We start from the raw sequence: 20,906 nt of genomic DNA, 5'->3' as shown, positions 1-20,906 counted from the left end.
ATAAAGTTGTTTATAGCTGCAGTTTATAACTTGAATAACTGTTCATGAGTAGTTTATTTAGTTTGTCCTTCACATTCATCTCCTACTGCCTCTGGTGTGTGTTAATTACAGGGTTGACAGAGAGGGGGCCAATATGGTGTAAATTTTGAGTGCATTGTTGTAGTCTGATTTTGTGTGTGTATAATCACAGAGCCGAAGCCAGTGTATGCTCAGCCTGGGCAGCCTGATGTTGATTTGCCTGTCAGCCCATCAGACGCCCCAGTGCCCAGTGCTGCCCATGATGAGAGCATTCTTAGGTGAGCTCATCCTCTTCATCTTCAACACATTCACACTACAGCAGGAACCAGATGAGCACTGTTTTGATCTGCTTTCTTCAAACCCTCGGTCCCCTCTTCAGGCCAAGTATGAAACTGGTGAAATTCAGGAAGGGCGAGAGTGTCGGGCTGCGGCTGGCCGGGGGTAATGATGTCGGCATCTTTGTGGCGGGTGTGCTGGAAGACAGTCCCGCTGCCAAAGAGGGCCTCGAGGAGGGAGACCAAATACTCAGGGTGAGGACCATCAAATAATACTTACATGATTTAGATCATAATTAAACATACAATTACAACATAATCCTGCAATGAATAGGTCATGAGGACATAAAAAGGTAGTGCCAATGTGCGATATGAGCATGTTATTTTCACTACATCAAGTAATCAGACGAATATAAGTAATTGTAAGTTATATCTAATATGGATCTTGGCTTGTGCACTGTTCTACTGAAACTTTTTTCTTTAGCCTGCTGTTCACATGCATATGAGACTGTAAATGTTAAAGAACTGCATTTTTGGAGGTCTTCTACTGTGTACTCATCCCAGAAGTGATGTTCTTCAGTTACCTCCCACCCTGACTGGAAAAATATTGAGAAACCATGCGACTGTTCGACCCGCTGTGGTTTGAGTGATGCATGATAGAAATGCTAATCACATTTCACTCGTCTGAGTCAATGCCTGCCTCTTTTCTGTTTCTTTTTCTTTTGTTTTTTTTGGCCTTGCACAAAGGGGCTCATTGTTTTATTCAGGCCACTGTTGGCCATTGTCAGTAGTGCAGTTGTAGATATGCACAATATCCCAGGACTTGTCATGTATTTTTCTTTCTTTTTTTCTTTAAATTTATGGAACACTGAACTCTTTGTGTTCCTCCTACACCTCCGTCTCCACTAGGCATGCTGTGTGTGTGAGCGCATGTTTGAGGGAGGGGCTGCTCCTCAGGGTTCAGTTCCCTGCTGTCCAAACACACTTCAGATTCCAGAATGTTCCGCAGCACATTGTTTTCCCTCTCTCAGCTTTCCTCTTAAGGCCTGCCAGGCCCCGCCATGGTTTCCGTACCTTCTCCCTCTGCTCCTGACGATAAAACATGGTGGCGGCTCAGTAAAGCCCAGAAACTTATTGGATGTGTGTGAACATTTTCTTGGGTGTAGTATGTGTTTCAGATCCAGAATCAATAAACACCACATTGTGTTTGCCCCCCCCCGACTTTCATCTTTCCATTTGCACCATTTTTCAACGTCACCCCCCTCCAGTTTTAATTCTAGTTTTGTTTTTCTGTGTGAAAATCGCAGGTAAACAATGTGGACTTTGCAAACATAATCCGAGAAGAGGCTGTTCTGTTCCTACTGGACCTGCCCAGAGGGGAGGAGGTCACTATTCTGGCACAGAAGAAGAAGGATGGTGAGTTTGTGTTTTTTGGATGTTAAAAATCCGTCCAAACTCCACCCGTACTTTTAAGAACTCTGATCCAGAAGCCAGGGCAGTGTGAGTCAGTTGCCCTTCAGAAATGACCGGCCAGGCAACATTTAATCAGTTCCACCACAGCTGCTGTTCATCAGGAGAAATCATCTGACCTGACCTCAGAGGATCCACACTTGCATCTTTGTTTGTGTATTTTACGGTGTTTTTCTCTTCCATCCCTCAGTGTATCGGCGAATAGTCGAATCAGACGTGGGCGACTCATTTTACATCCGCACCCACTTTGAGTATGAAAAGGAGTCTCCATACGGCCTGAGCTTTAACAAAGGCGAGGTGTTCCGGGTCGTGGACACCCTGTATAACGGCAAGCTGGGCTCCTGGCTTGCCATCCGCATTGGCAAGAACCACCAGGAGGTGGAGAGGGGCATTATTCCCAACAAGAACAGGTATTGGACAGCCCTGGTGTTCATGCCCCTTGTAATGTGACTCACTGAGCCCTGTTTTGCTTTGTGTTCAGTATTTGCTTCATCCAGTTACTTCTTTTCTATGTTATGGTATACCACCGCATGTACATTCAGCCTGGTAAATGACTTTTTTTGTAGTTTCTTTAATGATCCAGCATGCAAGGTCTCTAACTAGTGAAGGAAGCACCCTTAACTCAACCCACCTGCACCCCCCCCCCCCAACACACACACACACACACACACACACACACACACACACACACACTCCTAGACCTGGATTTTGCACTTTAGGCCCTCTGCAGTGTGACCCCCTTGGTTCCATTTTGCTTTGTGCCCAGTTTTTGAGATCAGTCACAGCAGTTTTGCTTTCTGTGCAGTTTATATCTACACAACCTGTTCAGTTCCTGAAAAACTGGTTATAATATGATGCTGACCTACGCAGGTCTTTTTATTTTATTTTTTCCCCTCTGTTCAGCCCTGCTGTGAGTCAGGTAGGAGAATAATGTGGACAAACAGCTGACAGCTTCTTGCTCTCTCACCCTGACTGTGGTTTGTGGTGGTGTTATACTCCGATATTGGCTCTGAAGATGTGCATAATCCTGACATTATAGTGCAGTTCACATTTACCAATGCTCTTATCTCCAGTAAGAATGTTTACTGTATAGGCTTTTCCACTTTCTTGTGCAAAAAATGTATGCAGCTATTTAGCACACTATTGGCATAGAGCTGTACAACTTAATAACATCCTGTAAAAGTACACTGCCCTACCTGAATATTGCAGTTGGAACTTCTTTAGTTTTTAGTTCAACATGTAGTCAATGTGGCACTGTCAATAAGCATATATCAGTATTCTTACAGTCATTAAAAACCTGGAAAAGTCATGGAATTTGAAAAGAGAATTTTCCCGGCCTTGAAAAGTTTTGGAATATGAAATAAACCTATGAAGTCATAAAATATCTGATTTAGACATTAATCTATAATATTAGTTTTCTACGTTTACAAACTACAGCATTTAAAACTAGGTCTGTAGTTTTTACGTAGGCTTTACGTAGTGAACCATGTCACACGGTACTGTGTACGTTGCTTTTATATTCCAGCACCTCCGCAGCCGCGTGTCTCCTTTTAAAAGTCGTGTAAATTACAGCTGAGGATCTATGCCAGAACATGATTGGGTCCATTTTGCTCAGACTGTGTGAGTTTGGAGGAAGAAGTTTATTTTAAGAATATTTTTGAAAAATAAAAAAAAAATTCACATCTTACCAGTGACCTCTTTTCCACCAAATGATTGTTCAGGAAATGTGAAGCAACTCACGACCTCAGTTAAATAACTCGTCACTGCAATAAAGCAGGGCAAAAAAAAGTGTATTATAAAAACATTGAACAGTTGACATTTCAGAGAGCTTCTGACTAAATCCTCACCCTCCTTTCCTCTTTTCCTTCTCACAGGGCAGAGCAGTTGTCCAGTGTGCAGTACACCCTTCCCAAGACTCCCGGAGGTGACCGAGCAGACTTCTGGAGGTTTCGGGGCCTGCGCAGCTCTAAGAGGAACCTGAGAAAGAGCCGAGAGGACCTCTCTGCCCAACCAGTGCAGACCAAGTTCCCTGCTTATGAGCGCGTGGTGCTCAGAGAGGGTCGGTATCTCTGTATTTAAAGATTACCACAGTTTGTTTTAATGGTAAATTGCATCTTATACATGTTCTTACAGTCATTAAAATCCTGCAAAAGTCATGGAATTTGATAATAGAATTTTCCATGCCTTGAAAAGTTTTGGAATACGAAATAAATATACATGGAAAAGTCATTGAAATTGTATTGACACATGAATGTATAATGGATATGTATATCTGTTATGGTAGTAAGCCTGTGTCGTAAATGGCCTGTTTGATTAGTAAATGAATGCAATTTGCTACCTTTGTTGTTAGCAAGGAGGACTAAAACACTGCGAGGTTTGTGGTTAATTCTTAGATAATAAGTGGCTGTCTTATATTGACCTCTTTCTCTTGTTGTGTGCTCTGTTTCTGTGTGCAGCTGGCTTCCTCAGGCCTGTGGTGATCTTTGGGCCCATCGCTGATGTTGCACGAGAGAAGTTGGCCAGGGAGGTGCCTGATCTGTTTGAGCTCGCCAGTGAGTAACCAGTCCTTCACCCCTATCTCCTTTCGTCTCACCCAGACACCTCTTTCACCCTAGACAATAGGTTCATCTGTTCATTCAGGGTAAGCTAAAGGCAGAAGTTCCCTGAAGTACGGTTTTAGTGCTACTGTAACAAGTACTGAGCACTGTTGGTGTACAATTTCAATTATCTGAGTGCACTTAAAATTCAGCTTGTAAAGTGAGTCCAGCCCCTGGGCAAAACTTGTGTAACCACATGGCCTTTTCTTTTCAGAAACACAGCATCACGAAGGAGTGGAAAGTATGTCCTCCAGTGCATAAGCTTGCTTGATACATAGACCTAGACAGATTTTGTTGTTTTTCTTCCGTCTACCCATCTGTTGTCCGAACTGCGTAGTCCAGGTCAGGGTTCTCATCAGCAACAGTGCAAGTAGCACAGCCCAGCCTCCCTTCTCCTCTCAATCTACCTCCAGCTTTCCTTGGGCGTTCCAGACATTCCCAGACCAGCTGGTGGGTGTAATAACTTCAGCATGTGCTGGTTCTGCCATGGCATCTCCTCTAGCCAGTCTTACCAGAAAGACGTCCCAACAGAATACACCCAGGGTTACATCCTTATTCTTCCCAGATGCCCAACAACATGTTCACCCATTCACAGATAGGGAGATTTGTGGTTTTGCAGTGGAGAAACAGCTTCAGTTGTTTCCTCCTTTTATTCAGGAACTATATATGATATAGTGATAACGATATATGATAATGTGAGAATCTGAAGCAAAAAATTATTCCCATCATGGCATTAACCTCCCACTTTGACCCTAGATTTTTCAAACAGGGCTTTGTGGTCATGTACATCTTGTGGCACCTTGTCTCCTGTAAAATCATCACAAGTGGCTAAATTAAATTGCTTAAAATCAAGGAAAAGCCTCTTCAGTGGCTTACGGTGATTACAGGCCTATCAGCCATTTAAGCTTCTGAAGAGCGCATGAGGAGCTTGTGCTCTTGTGTTAAATTGTTGGCTATTATGTTTCTTTACTCCCTTTCTTTGAGTGATTTTTGATGGTGTCATGGTTCATTGTGCAGTCTTGGTAGTATCCTACTGTCTGAGCACCCTCAGACAGTACTGTTCCACGTAGTTTCACGTATTACCATGTATTATGTTCACCAGCTCCCCTGGGAAGGTCTGGTTGATTAGGAAAGCGAGAGCAGGGCTGCCCTGGCTGACTTGTTCCCGTCATGACCCTGTCCCTGATTTAAGTAGTTTTGATGATGGACGGACAGATGGACCCCTTTTTTTCCTTTTTTTAACAATTAGTTAAGGGCTGGTTCTGCTTTTTATTTGGAATGGTGCCTTCTGGAATGCAATAACCCATGCCACATAGGAATGAATCATACGTTGAAAAATGATGAGCATATTTAATTTTAGTAGAGCATTTAGGTTAGATGAGTGGCGAAGCTGTGTCCAGTGTAGACCATGTAGACCACAGTTTTGAAATGGTAGATATAGCCATGTGACTTGTGAAAATACATATAAGTATTCCTGTAGCTACAATAATTAGGAAGTGGTAAGTGCCTGACCTAGATTCTTGCACTTTAGTACCCATTGTTGCAATACTGGGTCATGACCTCTAATGCATTTCATTGCTGTCATTATTCAGACCCTTTACCAAGCAGTAGTAATTGTCCCCAGACTCATTCTGCCTCACACTGTTGTGCACAAACAATTTGCCCCTCCCCTTCCTCCATTAATTGAACATGAAGCTTTACTTGAAGATGGTGCATCTAATGGGCACATTTTTCACACTTGAACCACGTAAAGACAAGCCGCATGTTGCACATCCATGCTGGACATACACAACCCTGCCTGTCATCGCTGGGTTTAATTCATCTATAATGCATGAATGTAGTGGCCAATGAGGAAAGTGGCAGGGCTGGGCATTTATTGACATTTATTTCTTGGTTTTGTTTACAGAAAGTGAACCAAGAGATGCTGGTACAGACCAGCGCAGCTCTGGAATTATTCGTCTCCACACAATCAAACAGATTATTGACCGGGTGAGATTCACTCACACACCTGTACCCTTCATTTTGCCATATGTGTGTGACTGAAGACATGGTTATTGTAAATGTTGTTTATAGGTGTTACTATCTATATGAATGATTTAGACCTAAACCCAAATATTATGGATCTTTCAGTCAAATTTAATTGAAATTTGTTACATATGGTCCTCACTAAGCACACGAAACCCATACAAGATTAATGAACAGTTCTATACTTCTATACTGGTGTGTTTCAACACTGCCCTCTGCTGGTTGACAATTCTTGGATTATTTTGTTGTAAATTTTTTTGACACTCATCTCACAGCAATAAATAAATGGAAATCAATAGTTGCCCCAATTTGTCCCAGCAGTAGGCATGTATTGGGCATGTGTATGGGGCAGTGGTGGCTGCCCACTGCTCCCTCTGGGGATGCATTAAATGCATTTCACTGTGTGTTGTGGTGTGTGACAACTAATCACTTTCACAAGTTTGCATCTCCTCTTTTCCTGCTTCATTTATCTTTATTTTTATAATCCTGTTTCTATTGTAGCACTACAAAATATCACCCCGCATGTTTAGTGCTGTTCATATGTTTGTTACTTCTTTTTCAGGACAAGCATGCCGTATTGGACATCACTCCAAATGCAGTGGACCGTCTGAACTACGCACAGTGGTACCCTATTGTGGTGTTCCTGAATCCAGACAGTAAACAGGGTGTGAAGAACATGAGGAGTCGTCTCTGTCCTGAGTCCAGGAAGAGCGCCAGGAAGCTGTATGAGCGTGCCCTCAAGCTGAGGAAGAACAACCACCACCTTTTCACCGGTGTGTACTGAGAGAGAGGAATAAAGAGAAAAAAAAAAACATCCATTGTTTTTATCAAAGCCATTTTCCCCCCACAGTTTCTCATTAGGAGACTCCAGAGGAGACAATTTTCCACACAGTGAGAGACAGTAACCAAAAACAAGCACCCCAAGAATGGCCCTAATTTTCTGAGCATAGTGTAGTAGGCGGGAGAGAGACAAAAAATGTGATGTGATCTTCCTGCAGTTTGTGTTTGCATGCATGTGTGGTGTGCAGTGCAGTTCAATGTCCCACAGGAGTGCAGAAGTCATCACGCTCCACCAGTGTTGTTGCGGTCCCATGTGACACGTGATGAGCCCCCTGTTCCTCACTGACAGCTGGTGATGAGCACAGGCCCAGAGGAGCACCTCATACACACCACACACCGCCATAGTCTCTCACTTCAAATACACACACAAACACACTCATCTGTGTCTGGGTTGCTTCTGGACAGAAGAACAAGGTCAGCCAGTTGGACACAGGGAGCCTGGGGCAGGAGGACAGTGAGGCTGAAATGTTAATTTTGGTTAACTGTAGGACCTGCATGCACCAGCACATCTGCTGATAGAGGCTCCACCATGAAAATACACACAGCCATTGTAGAAGATGAACAGGTTTAATTCGTTTTGTTTTTGTGTTTTGGTGTTATGGCTCATTTAGTGTCTCCTGAATGAAATATGTACAATTAATCACTTCAATTAATCACATTCAGAGCTGAGACTTGTTTGCAGATTTGGGATTCATAGCTTATCATGGTTTTAAATTAAATTAGAATGATCTGTGCTATGCTGTGTATGTGTGTGTATTAGTGTCACAAATACTCAATCTAGACCTTAAATAAGGTATATGACTTCCTTGCCATTAGGCTTTGCTGTATGGCTGTGCTAGATTGTTCTATATGGACTATTATATATGGACTTTAACATTTTAAAATGCCTGTTTTTTTTTTGTTTTTTTTCCCCTATACCTCTTTCTACAGCCACCATTAACCTGAACAGCATGAATGAAGGCTGGTATGGGGGGTTGAAAGATACCATCCAGCAGCAACAGAACCAACTGGTTTGGGTTTCAGAGGGCAAGGTGGGTCATTTGCTTTCCATCTTAGGGCTTTTTTCTCTCGTTCTCATCCCTTTCTAATGCCTTTTTCATTGTCTGTATAACATCCATTCTGTTCAATCCTTCTGGATTTTACTACATAAATTTTAATAAATTTAAACTTGAACAATTCATTCTCTGGAGCACAATAGGATGCTCTCTTCCTCCCTTTCTTTCATTCATTCTTTTCATTCTATCCCAGGCGGATGGTGCCCCAGATGATGACTTAGACCTGCATGATGACCGTCTGTCCTACCTGTCTGCTCCGGGCAGTGAGTATTCAATGTATAGCACCGACAGCCGCCACACATCCGACTACGAGGATACGGACACGGAGGGTGGAGCCTACACTGACCAGGAGCTGGACGAGACGCTGAACGACGAGGTGGGCCTGCCCAGCGAGCCTGCCATCACCCGCTCTTCTGAGCCAGTGCGCGAGGACCCACCGGTGATCCAAGAGCCACCTGGTTACGGAGGCTACCAGCACACGCTGCAGCCAGACCCCCTGAACCGCATCGACCCGGCGGGATTCAAGGCCCCCGTGCAGCAGGTACCATTTCTCAGAACCGTGCGGCTGCCCTGTTGTCTGGAGGCCGTGGTTTGCGTGCGGAGGGTGTTCTGGAGGCGATATTGAAGGAGTGTTTTAAAAACAATCTAATCACAGCACAGAAACAAAAACTACTTATCAAGCTAGAGTGCATTAAGAATGGGGGAAGAAAAGACATGAACCATTGCCACGTATTAAATGTTGGTGTGTGTGTGTGTGTGTGTGTGTGTGTGTGTGTGTGTGTGTGTGTGTGTGTGTGTGCGCGTATGCGTGTTTATTTTATTTATTTTATTTTTTATTTTTGAAAAGAAACAAAAGAGAAAAAAAGCTTGCCTGTTTACCTCCATGTGACTCTGGTGTCCATGTGACCTCTGCTGTCTGTTCTGTTGTTGATGTGTTTGTCGATGGTTGAAGACACTCGTCTCTGTCCAGTGCCTGTAATGGAGTTCTTTGTGGTCTTCAGTAGTTGTGATGCAGACTGATGTCTTTACCAGAAAGTGTTATGTGCATGGGAAAAATAAGTGTTCAATCCTGTTGATGTAAATGTATTTATCTGGGTTAAGTGGCCGTCATGATATTCAAAGTTTGTCTTTTGATGTAAAAAAAAAAAAAAAAAAAGTTCGAAAAATAAAGCGTTGTACTGTAACCTAGAATTAAAAGCTCACCAGATTGCGCTAAAAGCATAAACTGTCCCGTTGCAAATTCTTCCATATGCACTTATCACTCATTAACAAAAAAAATCAACTAGGAACCACCAATCAACTTAATGGGAGGAAGAGGAGGAGTTAGAGGAGGAAGAGGAGGTAGTTGAGAGTGTGTTCAGTCGCAGCAGGCAGCGCATGTATTAAACGTTTCTGAACCACTTCACAGAAAGCAGAGGCTGCTGTTCCCCCGCAGCCCGAGTCGCAGGCTGAGACAGCGCCCCCCGCTGTCCAACACTCTCTAAATGTAGCCGGTTTGGTCCCTGCGGAGCCCCCGGCCGCTCACCCCCACAGCAACCTCAGCCCCCCTGAGACTGGCGCGCTCAGGAACGCGCGAACCCCAGAGCTAGCCCCGCCCCAGACTCCTGACCCCAACCTGTCCGGACCACCCGGGTCGGAACCAAAGGTATCTCGCTCAGGACGGGGGTCCGGCTCAGCTGGGCTCGGTTCGGCTCTCTCCTCCCGTCCCTCTCTGCCTTCCTGCTGCGCCGGCTGTCCCTGTATGGCCACGCTTCCTTCTAGCTGCTGCATGTCCGCTGTGCACGGTGTGCCAACCAGAGAGGGTGTGAGTGCGTCTCTGTAGTGTCTCTGTTTGTGTGTTTGTGTGTGTGTGTGTGTGTGTGTGTGTGAGCTCTGTGTAAACAACAGTGAAACAGATGGTGCAGGAACCTGCTACGTTCTCATTGTTGTTTACACTCTCTTGCATGGCTGTGTCATGTCTCTCCCTCTCTTTTTTTTTTTTTTTAAACTTCCCTCCTCTGACATTCAGTGATTGCTCCTGAATTTGCAACAGCAGGGCAGGTCCCCACCATTATTACCGTGCCATCAGAATGTCATGTTATCACGTTCTGGGCTTCTTGGCTGTTGACGGTAGTCGTGGGGCAATGCTGTGCTGTTCTGAGAGCAGTTACTGAGTGTGTGGAGGGTTTTTTTTGGTAGCGGTATAACTGGTTGTGATGTGGACTGAGTTTTATTTGCTGGGTTTTTTTTTTTTTTATTATTATTCCTAAAATCATTTCTTTCCCTGCTGTGCTGACTTTTGAAAGGTAGCCTTCTGGAGTTTTGGGCTGCTTTTCAAACTTCAAAATGTAATTTTTTTCACCTCCAGTAGTGGTTTTGGTTTGGCTACAAATGAACGTTTTGCATTTTTTTAATTAATTTAAATACTCAGTATGAAATCAATATATTTCATGTCTTTGTTATCTGCTGTGTGATTTTTAATATGGCTGCTCCTGGTCTGAACTACGAAATAACTCCTTCCTCTGAGTCTCCTCTATTCCAGGTTTCCCTGCTGTCTCTAAGCTTCAGTCTGCAGCCCCTTCGCTGTATTTAATACTCTCTGTTCATTGCCGTGTCCGTTGTTTTTACCATTATTTACTATCTAGCTGTGGTCTTTTTGAGCTTGGCCACTTAGCATTGTTCTCTCTGCCTCTCCCACCATGCCAGATGTACAAGAAGGAGATATACAACATGGATGAGCCAATCAGGATGAGCCCAGGTCCCAAGCAGCCTCCAGCAACCTACAACCCCAAACCTCCATACCAGGAAGAACAGCCATTCAGAGATTACGACCAACCGCCCTACCATTACGATGCGGGAAACAGTTTCACTGAACCAAAGTCTCATGGCTACGATGCACACCTGCATTACGACAACCGAGTGCCTCCCTACGATGATCACCAGTGGCCCGCCTATGACCAGCCGCCTCCGCCCCAGTCCCAGCACCCTGCAGGTTACGACCCCCGTCTGGCGTACCAGGATGGTCCGGAGCGGGACTACAGCCCCCCACAGCCACGTTATGATGACTCGCCACTGGGATATAATGGCCGGCCACGTTACGGCAAACCTGAGCCTGTACGCTACGACGAGCCTCCTCCTTCAGCCCCAGCAGGGTATGACGGCCGATCCCGCTACGACCAGGACTCCCACGTGTTCCCACCTCCAGCAACACACTCCCCAGAGCCCCCATCACAGAGGCCTTCCTACAGCCAACCCACCCAGCATGGCTATTTCAACTCTGATGCCCCAGTGTCCCCACCCAAACCAGAGTCTCTTCCCTCCTCTGACGAGATGCCGGCCAGAGCCCTGCCCCCTCCAGCACGGGAGGAACATGAGGACGACCCAGCAATGAAACCACAGTCGGTGTTGACGCGAGTGAAGATGTTCGAGAACAAGAAGTCTGTGTCTGTGGACCGCGCTCGTGAGGACGCCACTACAAGGGTGAGATCACGGTGTAATAAACATCCAGACCAGACCCACACACCTGATGATAAATACACCCAAATGTAATTAGCTCAAAAATACAGTATTAGCATGTTTACATTTCATACATGATCTGTCTCACTCGGGCAGTTAGCTTGTATGCTAACATTTGCGCTTCCTGACCACTTTCTCTTCTAGCCAGCTGATATGGTGCCCAAACCTGGTGTGGGTCCTGGGTCAGTGCCCAAAGCCAGCTCACTCAGTAGCCTGGACCAGGAAAAGATTTTCAGGTAAGGAAGGTTCTGCACCCACCCAGAAAGGAGAACCAAATGGCTGGGCGGTGGAGTCTAACCATTAAAGTGGGGGATTTTTTGCAATACCGAACACAGCAGTTGACAATGATATGTTAGAGCGCCACCTGGGGGTTTTTCAGCTGTAATGTAATACTTGCATGTTGCGCTCTCTGATAGTATCTTGTATCTTAGCAAAATGATATAAAGACAATAATAATATTTTCAATAATAATAATATTTATCACCACAGCATGGATTCACTGCATGCTTTCCAGCCGTTTTTGCACCTTTTTAAAGGTGCCCTGACATTAATTTTTTGGGGGTCTTAGTGGTCCCCTAATACTGTATCTCTTTCTGAAATTCACCCTTGGTGCAGAATTACAGCCACTTTTATCCAGTCCCACAATGAGATTTCCTCTGGATTTCCCGCCGTTTGTAGCTTTATGCTACAATGCTAATGAGCAGGAATAGAGGCAGGACGAGGAGGAAAGTGGGCATGTGTGGAAATGAAAAATACATTTGTGCTCATTTTTACATCCAATCACCGAGCAACTGCAATGCTTCACACATTTGAAAGCCATGACTGTGGAGAATGTTTTAGGGGAGGGGCGGGAAATTCTCTGGGTAGAAAAAGCATGAGAAACGGGAGGTAACCTTTCCACTTATGTCGATAATCATAATTCTAGATCGTAGGAGCGGCTGCTCTTTGAACGGTGAAGCAGAATGGCCAAAGCACTCTTTGCCATTTCTAGCCCCTGCAGGACCGTAGACAGGCTAGGGGAACTCGTATTAATGTTAATCTCACAAAGTGACATTTTCATGTCAGGTGACCTATTAATATTGCAGAGTGAATGTCCGTCCGACCTGATATGTCTTCAACCTATAGTTTCAGTCTTTGTCGTTTTACAATATAAGAGTTGGAAAGCCAGTCTGTTGCATTGGTTTTATGTGTTTCTTATGTTTTTTGTAATCTAGTTTTACAAAGCAGTTTAATTGTAAAATATCTATAAGAGCAAGTGAGTTCTAGAATACACATCTTGTTCGTCTGCTTTTCCTCAGAGTGCCTGAGCCACAGCAGCCTCAGGCCAAAGTGACGGATGACATTGTGCGCTCCAACCATTATGATCCAGAGGAGGATGAAGAGTACTACAGGAAGCAGCTGTCATTTTTTGACCGTCGGAATTTTGACAGCAAGCCGGCACCACAGACAGCCCCTGCTGGCAAACCTGCCCAACCTCAGGCACAGCCTGGCCACAACTACTCAAGGTAACTCATGCAGATAAACATGCATGATCATTAAAACATGATTTTCCACAAAAAAAAAAATTCTCTTTTGCATACTAGAAATATTCAGTTCAGGGCTGATTAATTATTTCAATGCGTTGTGAATGTAATCTGTGTTTCCTTAGGACTGAATCAACCGAGAAGACCAGTCCTGTTAACCAAGGATCCCCTGCAGCCCCGCCCCCAACCCTACCCAAATCAGCCCCATCAGAAGGTATAGCCAGACTCCCCCAACTTGAGCAGAATGCTGTTTCTAGTGTACACATTTAGGTTATTTCCTTAATTCATGATTAAAAACCCTATTTTACTTGTCCTGTTGCCTGTTTTCTCCCTCAGCAGTAAGCCCTCCACCCGAAAGCCACAGTTCTCCCAAAGCCAAGCCTGGGAATCGGGAAGACACCGTGCAGAGCAACTATCTGCCTCAGAAGAGTTTCCCTGAGAAGTCTCCCGTCAATGGCACCGACCAGCCCCCCAAAAGTGTGCCACAACCCTCCTCCAACTACAACCGTTATGTCCCCAAACCCTACACCACCTCTGCACGGCCATTTGAGCGCAAGTTCGACAGCCCCAAGTTCAACCACAACCTCCTGCCCAATGACAACCAGGCCAAGAGTGACCCTGGGACCAAGCCCGCTGCACCGGCAAACAATGTCCCCAAAGCCCACGGCTCACCGCAGCCTGCAGATCATGACAGTGGAGTGGACACCTTCACTCGCACCATGGAGCACAGACCCAAATACCAGCACAACAACATCAACGCTGTACCCAAAGCCATACCTGTCAGGTAACATGGTCTTTCAGAAGCAAAGCTGCAACGCTTCACAGAACTGACAGGATGAATGAATTGATTTAGTGCAAGGAGAAGCCATTTACACACCAGAAGCAGTGAGGAATTAGATTATCTTGGTTGGGCCATTCAACTGAATTACCTTTATGCCACACATCTAGTTAATAGATTTCAGTGGTTTAATCTGCTTAATCCATTTATTTGAGGTGGCACTGGTCTTGGTGTGATATAATACCTGTCCTTTGACATATGTGATGTAGTGTAAGTACTGTGGCTACTGGAGGTTGAATCCTATATACTTAACCTTGGAAGGCTGTTTTTTAACCCCCAGTTTGGTATTTATCTGATATTCCTGTATTGTGGTCTCACACGAGACTTCTCATGTCTCCTATTATTAACTCTGCTCTCTCTCTCATCACTCACGTTTCATTAGCCCTTAAATTAGACATGTATGAAGGTGATGTGACCCCTTACAAGGACATGTTCCAGCATCCACACTCAAGTTGTATGTGTATCTTGTTCAGTAATGAATAATTAAATACTAACATTCATATTTATCTTAATGCTGATATGTAACAAAACAATTCACAAATTCACCACCCATAGTTATTGCAAATGGAAAATAAACTAATAATGTTTACACATGCATTTCAAATCTATTCTTAACTTTAAGAGCCATTCCTTAACAGAATAAATCACTAAATTCCCGTATCATTATTAATTCAGTATTCCAACATTCTCGGTGTACTGTCACTGCTGTTTCTTTCCATTCCAACATAATTTGCCCAACTCTGGTCATAATGTACCTGGAGAAAGTTCTCCTTTAAGAATCATGTTTTAGCTATGTTGTTTCCTTTTTAGCTATGTTGTTTCCTCAAATTTTTAATTTTTAGCTTTTAGAGAAGGATTTTGTTGCATGATTTTGTGTAATAACCACAATTCCACACTGGCCCTTTTCTCCCTTTCATAATTAATCACAGTTGAGCTTGGCTTTCATGTGCAGAGTTTAAAAGAGCTCTGAACATTTTTGAGTGGTTATAATATGATGTGTGTTGCCTTGCATCATGTAATACGACCCACCAATCTCACCCTTTCATCTTCCCCTGCCCTACAGCCCGAGCGCGCTTGAGGATGAGGAGGACGATGAAGGGCACACAGTGGTAGCCACAGCACGGGGCGTCTTTAACTCTAACGGCGGCGTGCTGAGCTCGATAGAGACGGGAGTCAGCATAATCATACCGCAGGGTGCCATCCCTGACGACGTGGAGCAGGAGATCTACTTCAAAGTTTGCCGAGATAACAGCATACTACCACCACTCGACAAGGAGAAAGGTTAGCAATACATCAGTCAGGTGATGCGTGTCCTCCATTTGCTAAAAAGACCTTCATGTGTGGAGTTGTATTGCATCAGCTGATTTCTTCACCAGAGCAATTCCAGAACCATACATTGTTTAAAAGGCACTGTTGTGTAATTTTTAGCTTATGTGTCACACTAATGCTATTGGATAATACAGTAGGTGCTCATGGTACCTGTTTTTGAAGGGGGTGGGTTCCACACCTCTACACATTTCTTAATCACTTTTCGAATTAAGCCCACCAGTGTAATATCTAGTGTTTCACTTGATCAAACATTACTTTAGATTTACTCAATATGATGTCCCCAAAGACTTCCACACACACACATAATCGATTCATCATGATGCAGATGTGGCTCATTATATGCTGATTATATCATTATGAAAAAAAAAAACGTTTTTTAATGTTGATTTTGCACATAACACTGTATCCACCTTGTTGTTAAGTATCAACATTTCATAAAGCTCTTTTATGGCCTATAGTGTGTGTATGTGTTGTGTAAGCAGACAAAATGTCTGCCCTGTTAGTGGTTTGTTTTCCATTCAGTGCTGGTTGTTGTCCTGCGTGTTGTGCGTCTCTAGGTGAAACTCTGCTCAGTCCGCTGGTGATGTGCGGCCCCCATGGTCTGAAGTTCCAGAAGCCGGTGGAGCTGCGCTTACCTCACTGTGCGTCAATGACCCCTGATGGTTGGTCTTTTGCTCTAAAATCCTCCGACTCCTCGTCGGGTACGCTGTCCTCTCTCTCTGTCCTTTTGGGGGTCTTTGGGGTGGCTTTGTGACACTGCTTCAGGAGGTGGGGTCTCTGGTAGCAAATTGGTGGCTTCTTTATTCAACTCATTCTGTCATCAGCGGTCCAATCAGATCAGGGTGAAGTGCCTCCTTTCAGAGGAACTTTCAGATATATGACAGCACTGGAGACAGGCAGCAAATGCTGTTCTAAATCTAAGCCTTGTTTGTGACTTGTTTTTAGACTTGGACTGGCTCTTTCTTAAGTCAGCTTCATGTTTAGTTTTTTTTTTATGCATGATTTGAATTACACCCATAACCTGCTGTAAAAGTCTGCTTTTCCACTCATATTTTTCATATATATTCTTCACCACTTAAATTCACAAGTACATATTTTCTCAATTATGTCCATGATTCTCAATTATGTCCAATTAACCATGAGCACCGTATCATATTTCTGCAAATACTATTTAACTCACCAGAATTTTCTCATTTCTTTGTCCCTCCTTCTATTATGGCCATAAACCTACAGCGTTACTGCAGATTATCTGCTAAGAAAAGGGCCACGCCCTCTCCAGAGTTGGTCTCATAGGTGATGAGTCGAGGCTGCAGTCTCATTTGTTGCCCTGTTCTGCTGTGGGACGGATTACAGGCTCCGCTCTAAGCGTCTTGTTCTGAAATACAAAACAAGAGTCCCGTTGGTCGTGCACTGTCCAGCTCCCCCGACCTTCCAGCTCTGCATGGAGAGGCACCAGACCGAGGGTCCTTCGGTGGGCTTTACACACACCGATTGCTGGCTTTGTACAGGGGGAGGGGTGTGATTCTGTAGTGAACCAGAATTGGGCCCTTTGTACACAATCTTTGGTCAGACTGATCTAGTTCTGGATGAGGCTCCATAGTTAAGGCCCTTTTACTGATATGGAGGTCTGTTAGTACTCAGCGTAAAATATAATTCTCAGTTGTGCACATTTTCAGAAAGCATGCAGATTTGTCCAGAATGGATTAGTACCACTGGAAACGTCTTTTTGAACTAATCCTGCCTGCTGAACACGAGCCGTTCCCAGCACTTTTTATCAAAATACGGGCCAGAGGCCATTTATGGTGAAATTAAGATGCTAAATGTTGCCATGACCGTGCCTGTTCTCTGACATTTACACCAACAGAATGTGGAATTGCAGCTCTTTGTGGTTCAGTTTGGCATTGGAGCTTCCTGCTAATTAGAAATGACACTTGGGGGTGTGTAAGTTTGTTTTGGGTTGTTGGTTGACTTTAACATGTTCTCTCATACTCTTCATCCTTTCCTTGCAGGCGACCCCAAAAACTGGCAGAATAAGTCTCTCCCAGGAGACCCCAACTACCTGGTGGGTGCCAACTGTGTGTCCGTGCTCATCGACCACTTCTGAAGAGGGCGACAGCTGGTCTGTTACTGAATGTGAAACCGTGGGGACAGAAGAGAGAACCAACAACAACAACAACAACATCCCCCCCAAAAAATACTGCCCCTCTTAACACACAGGCATACAAATACACCCAGATTTAATGCAAACACACACTGCCCCGGCTGGGGGCGCTTTGGCGTCCCAAAGAAGGATGGATCTCCTCTCCATGTGATGAAGTCGTTTACTGTAGCCATGGAAGATGGAGGGAAGCCGACGATTTCTGAAGTGCTGTTCTTTTATTACTCTTCTTGTTTTTTTATTAAGTGCTTAAAAAGCTTGCAGGTAACCAGAGAAATCTAGATAATTAAAAGAGCGAGAGAGATAGTGAGAAAAGGAGGAGGAAAAAAAGAGACTTTAAAAAAAAAAAAAAAACATTTATAGAAATGCATGCCCTGTGCCACTGGATAGTTACAGACACAATTTCGCCAAGTTTGAACTAACTACTGTATTACACAAAATGTGTGAGGATTTGTGAAATTTTACCATTTAATTAGATTATATAGACATTTAAATGAAAAGGCATATATAGCATAATTATACTATATATGCATAGCATATATAATATCAGTGATTTTTTTGAGAATATTCTGTTTCTCCCACGTATCATGTACTGAACACTAACAATGTGGACAATTTTGGAACGTTTGTGGAATTCTATGCCAGGAATGACTCCGTTACTAGTTGATGTGAGAAGAAGCTGGGCGATGAAGGAACATGGAAACAGACTGATTGGGCTCCCCATGCTGCACTTGGTCTCTACAGGTCTCTCCTGTTTGTTTGGGCGACTGCTGCTTCGCCGTCTTCTGACGGAGGAGCTTAAGATAAACTCACGTCTTCACTGTAGCACCAGAGTTCTGCTGCTGCTGCTCCCGCTGTGTCCAGATCTATGCATGCAGTGTGACTCAGGTCCTAAAGCCTGTCCGGTCCCGCTCAACACCGTTCCTCACTCCCACTAAGCAGTGATGCCTTATCTGCGCATTATTCACTTTTTTCAATAAAACTAAAGAATAAAGCATTGGGTTTTGTTATAAAGTACAATGAAAATGCAAAATTACGGTTAACATGAAGAAAGGTTTTTTTTTTTGTTTTTTTTTGCCGCTGTATAAAGGAACTTTGTTTCAGCACATAATAACAATCAAGGCTGGTGGGGGAAGACGTTTCTTTTGCTATGCATAGTACAGATATAAGAACAAAAAAACTCTTGGCTGTACATAGTGCTAGCATATGGCCTTGGTTGTTGGTTTGTATATGAACTTTTTTTGTATGTCTTTATTATTTTGTACAAAACTGAAAAAATGGTTATGTTTATCTTTGTATTCTGGTTATACCCTCGAGCCTTGGAACTTAGCAGTAATAAATCCACATTTTCTACCTATATATACACGCACACACACAAAATATAAACCTTTTTAACAGTCACAGCAGCAACAAAACAAGTTTGTATGCTTATTATAAAAGAAGTGCTTGTTTTAAATCAGCTTGGAGAGAAATGTGTTCTTCAGAAGGGTGTGCTTCCCTTATATATCTGTAATACTGGATGCTGTATTGTGCCCTAAAATGTATTTTTGTACTAATAGACAATTTATTATGGCACACCAGTACAGTTTTTTTTTTCTTTAGTCACAATAACACAGCTTTGATCGGGTGTTCGCTCTTCACGTGCGGCTGACTTTTTTTTTTTTTTTTTTTTTTCCCTTTTATGACACAATTGAAGTATACCACTGTATTAATTAATAAAATCATTTTTAAAATATCAAGCCTGTTGTCATTGAATTGTGATCCGAAACCCGATCCGCCAAAATGCCACCGAGGTGCTACTGCCTGTCATGGCTGCCCATGGATTAAAAGCAGAGGACATGTTTTGTTCTTGAAGTTGAAGTTTATTGTCATATGTACAAAGTGCAGTGTACAGAGCACAATGGAATCCTTACTTGAAAACCCCTCCCTTGCAGACAGAACATAAGACATAGAAAATAGCAATAAATAATAGTCACAGGCTAAATTGCAAAATCTGAATGTGCATAATGTTAAGTAAGCTGCGGTTCTGCACAGTGTGCTGTGCTGCAGTGTTTCACAATGACAATCACTTCACTTTCATGATGGCATGTCAACAGGTTTATGAAAAACAAGTTTATTTCAAATAGAAGCAAGTTTTAGCTGCACTATATTCAATATGTTTGGGTGCAGCTGCTCTGTGGCCGTTGTGCAGAGTAAGATGGAAGAAGAATTTATTGTAGCAGGAGAAAGTGAAACAAACGATCCATCAAACATTTACATTTACAGCATTTATCAGACGCCCTTATCCAGAGCAACTTACAATCAGTAGTTACAGGGACAGTCTCCCTGGAGCAACTTAGGGTTAAGTGTCTTGCTCAGGGACACAATGGTAGTAAGTGGGATTTGAACCTGGATCTTCTGGTTCATAGGCGAGTGTGTTACCCACTAGGTTACTACCAGCCTACATACATACTTCAGAGTCACTTCAAAAGGCCGCTTGATGAGATGCTCCTTAACATGAGTGAATGATAAGAAGGGGTTCAGCATGAACCTTCAGGACTGCTGGAAACCGTCTCCGTTGCCAACAATGTGAACTGCTGCCATCACAGCAAAAGCTCCCCAGGTTCCCCAAACTTCAGGACTTGATTAAAAAAATATATATTTTTTAATTACATAAACTCACGTGTGTTATTTCCTGAGTTTTCAGTTTAGATCTGTAATGTAAGAAGGAGAAGGAGGTGAGCAGCCAGGAAACGGGGAGATTTGAGGTTTGTATTTTTAAAGCGGATTTTTCTGCCATCGGAAAGGTTTTGGTCTCCGTGGGTCTTTATTTTCTGACGGCGGCGTCGCTGCTGAATGTCGCCAGCAGGTGGCGCACCGCGTCTCCGGAGCGTCCGTCTCGCCACCACCAAGCTCCTTGTTAGAAGGAGCCCCTTTTTCGGGGTGTTCCGCTCTCGGCTCGTTTTTTTTAACATTCGTCGCCTGAAATCGGCAGTTTTTTTTTATTTATGTTGGTTTGTACACGATCACCGCGACCGTTCCTGGTGTCGCCGTGATTCTTTATTCACGTCACACCGCATCGCTGCGGTACGCAGGTGAGGTCGCCGCCGCTGCTGCTGGTGCCCAGTACCCCCAGCACCCCGACTTTCTGCTCCCCTTCTATAAGGTTTTATATTTCCATAAAAGAGTTTCACGGCGGCCTGTCACCGTAGTAGATCGGCCACGCGTGCGTTACTGGCGTGAACATCGTGACCGCTCTCACGGTCGCGGGGGCGCGCCGCGCGCGCTCGCGTCTCCTCATTCG

At 44.0% G+C, this 20,906-nt stretch overlaps 1 protein-coding gene across 19 annotated transcripts in view; it reads left to right on the top strand.

Moving 5' to 3' along the window:
* tjp1a (tight junction protein 1a) overlaps positions 1-18,012 on the top strand; it is an 87,850-nt gene extending 69,838 nt beyond the window's left edge. For 9 of the 19 annotated variants that reach the window (XM_028956052.1, XM_028956049.1, XM_028956045.1 and 6 more), the window contains 20 exons: positions 191-296; positions 398-548; positions 1,601-1,709; positions 1,954-2,173; positions 3,638-3,822; positions 4,220-4,315; positions 4,575-4,601; positions 6,267-6,349; positions 6,948-7,158; positions 8,156-8,256; positions 8,474-8,821; positions 9,689-9,925; positions 10,966-11,739; positions 11,920-12,011; positions 13,074-13,280; positions 13,424-13,512; positions 13,635-14,082; positions 15,200-15,417; positions 16,023-16,166; positions 17,475-18,012. In XM_028956052.1, the coding sequence (XP_028811885.1) occupies positions 191-296; positions 398-548; positions 1,601-1,709; positions 1,954-2,173; positions 3,638-3,822; positions 4,220-4,315; positions 4,575-4,601; positions 6,267-6,349; positions 6,948-7,158; positions 8,156-8,256; positions 8,474-8,821; positions 9,689-9,925; positions 10,966-11,739; positions 11,920-12,011; positions 13,074-13,280; positions 13,424-13,512; positions 13,635-14,082; positions 15,200-15,417; positions 16,023-16,166; positions 17,475-17,569 (3,941 nt within the window). In that variant the 3' untranslated portion in view covers positions 17,570-18,012. The remainder of the gene's footprint in view (positions 1-190; positions 297-397; positions 549-1,600; positions 1,710-1,953; positions 2,174-3,637; positions 3,823-4,219; positions 4,316-4,574; positions 4,602-6,266; positions 6,350-6,947; positions 7,159-8,155; positions 8,257-8,473; positions 8,822-9,688; positions 9,926-10,965; positions 11,740-11,919; positions 12,012-13,073; positions 13,281-13,423; positions 13,513-13,634; positions 14,083-15,199; positions 15,418-16,022; positions 16,167-17,474) is intronic. The other 10 variants (XM_028956062.1, XM_028956063.1, XM_028956046.1 and 7 more) reach the window with 6 other exon arrangements.
* The last annotated feature ends 2,894 nt before the right edge of the window (positions 18,013-20,906 follow it).

This window comes from Denticeps clupeoides, chromosome 16 (genome assembly GCF_900700375.1).
Source record: "Denticeps clupeoides chromosome 16, fDenClu1.1, whole genome shotgun sequence".
Lineage (NCBI taxonomy): Eukaryota > Metazoa > Chordata > Actinopteri > Clupeiformes > Denticipitidae > Denticeps > Denticeps clupeoides.
Note: the sequence above shows the minus strand (reverse complement) of the source record. Positions and strands in the feature narration are given on the sequence as shown.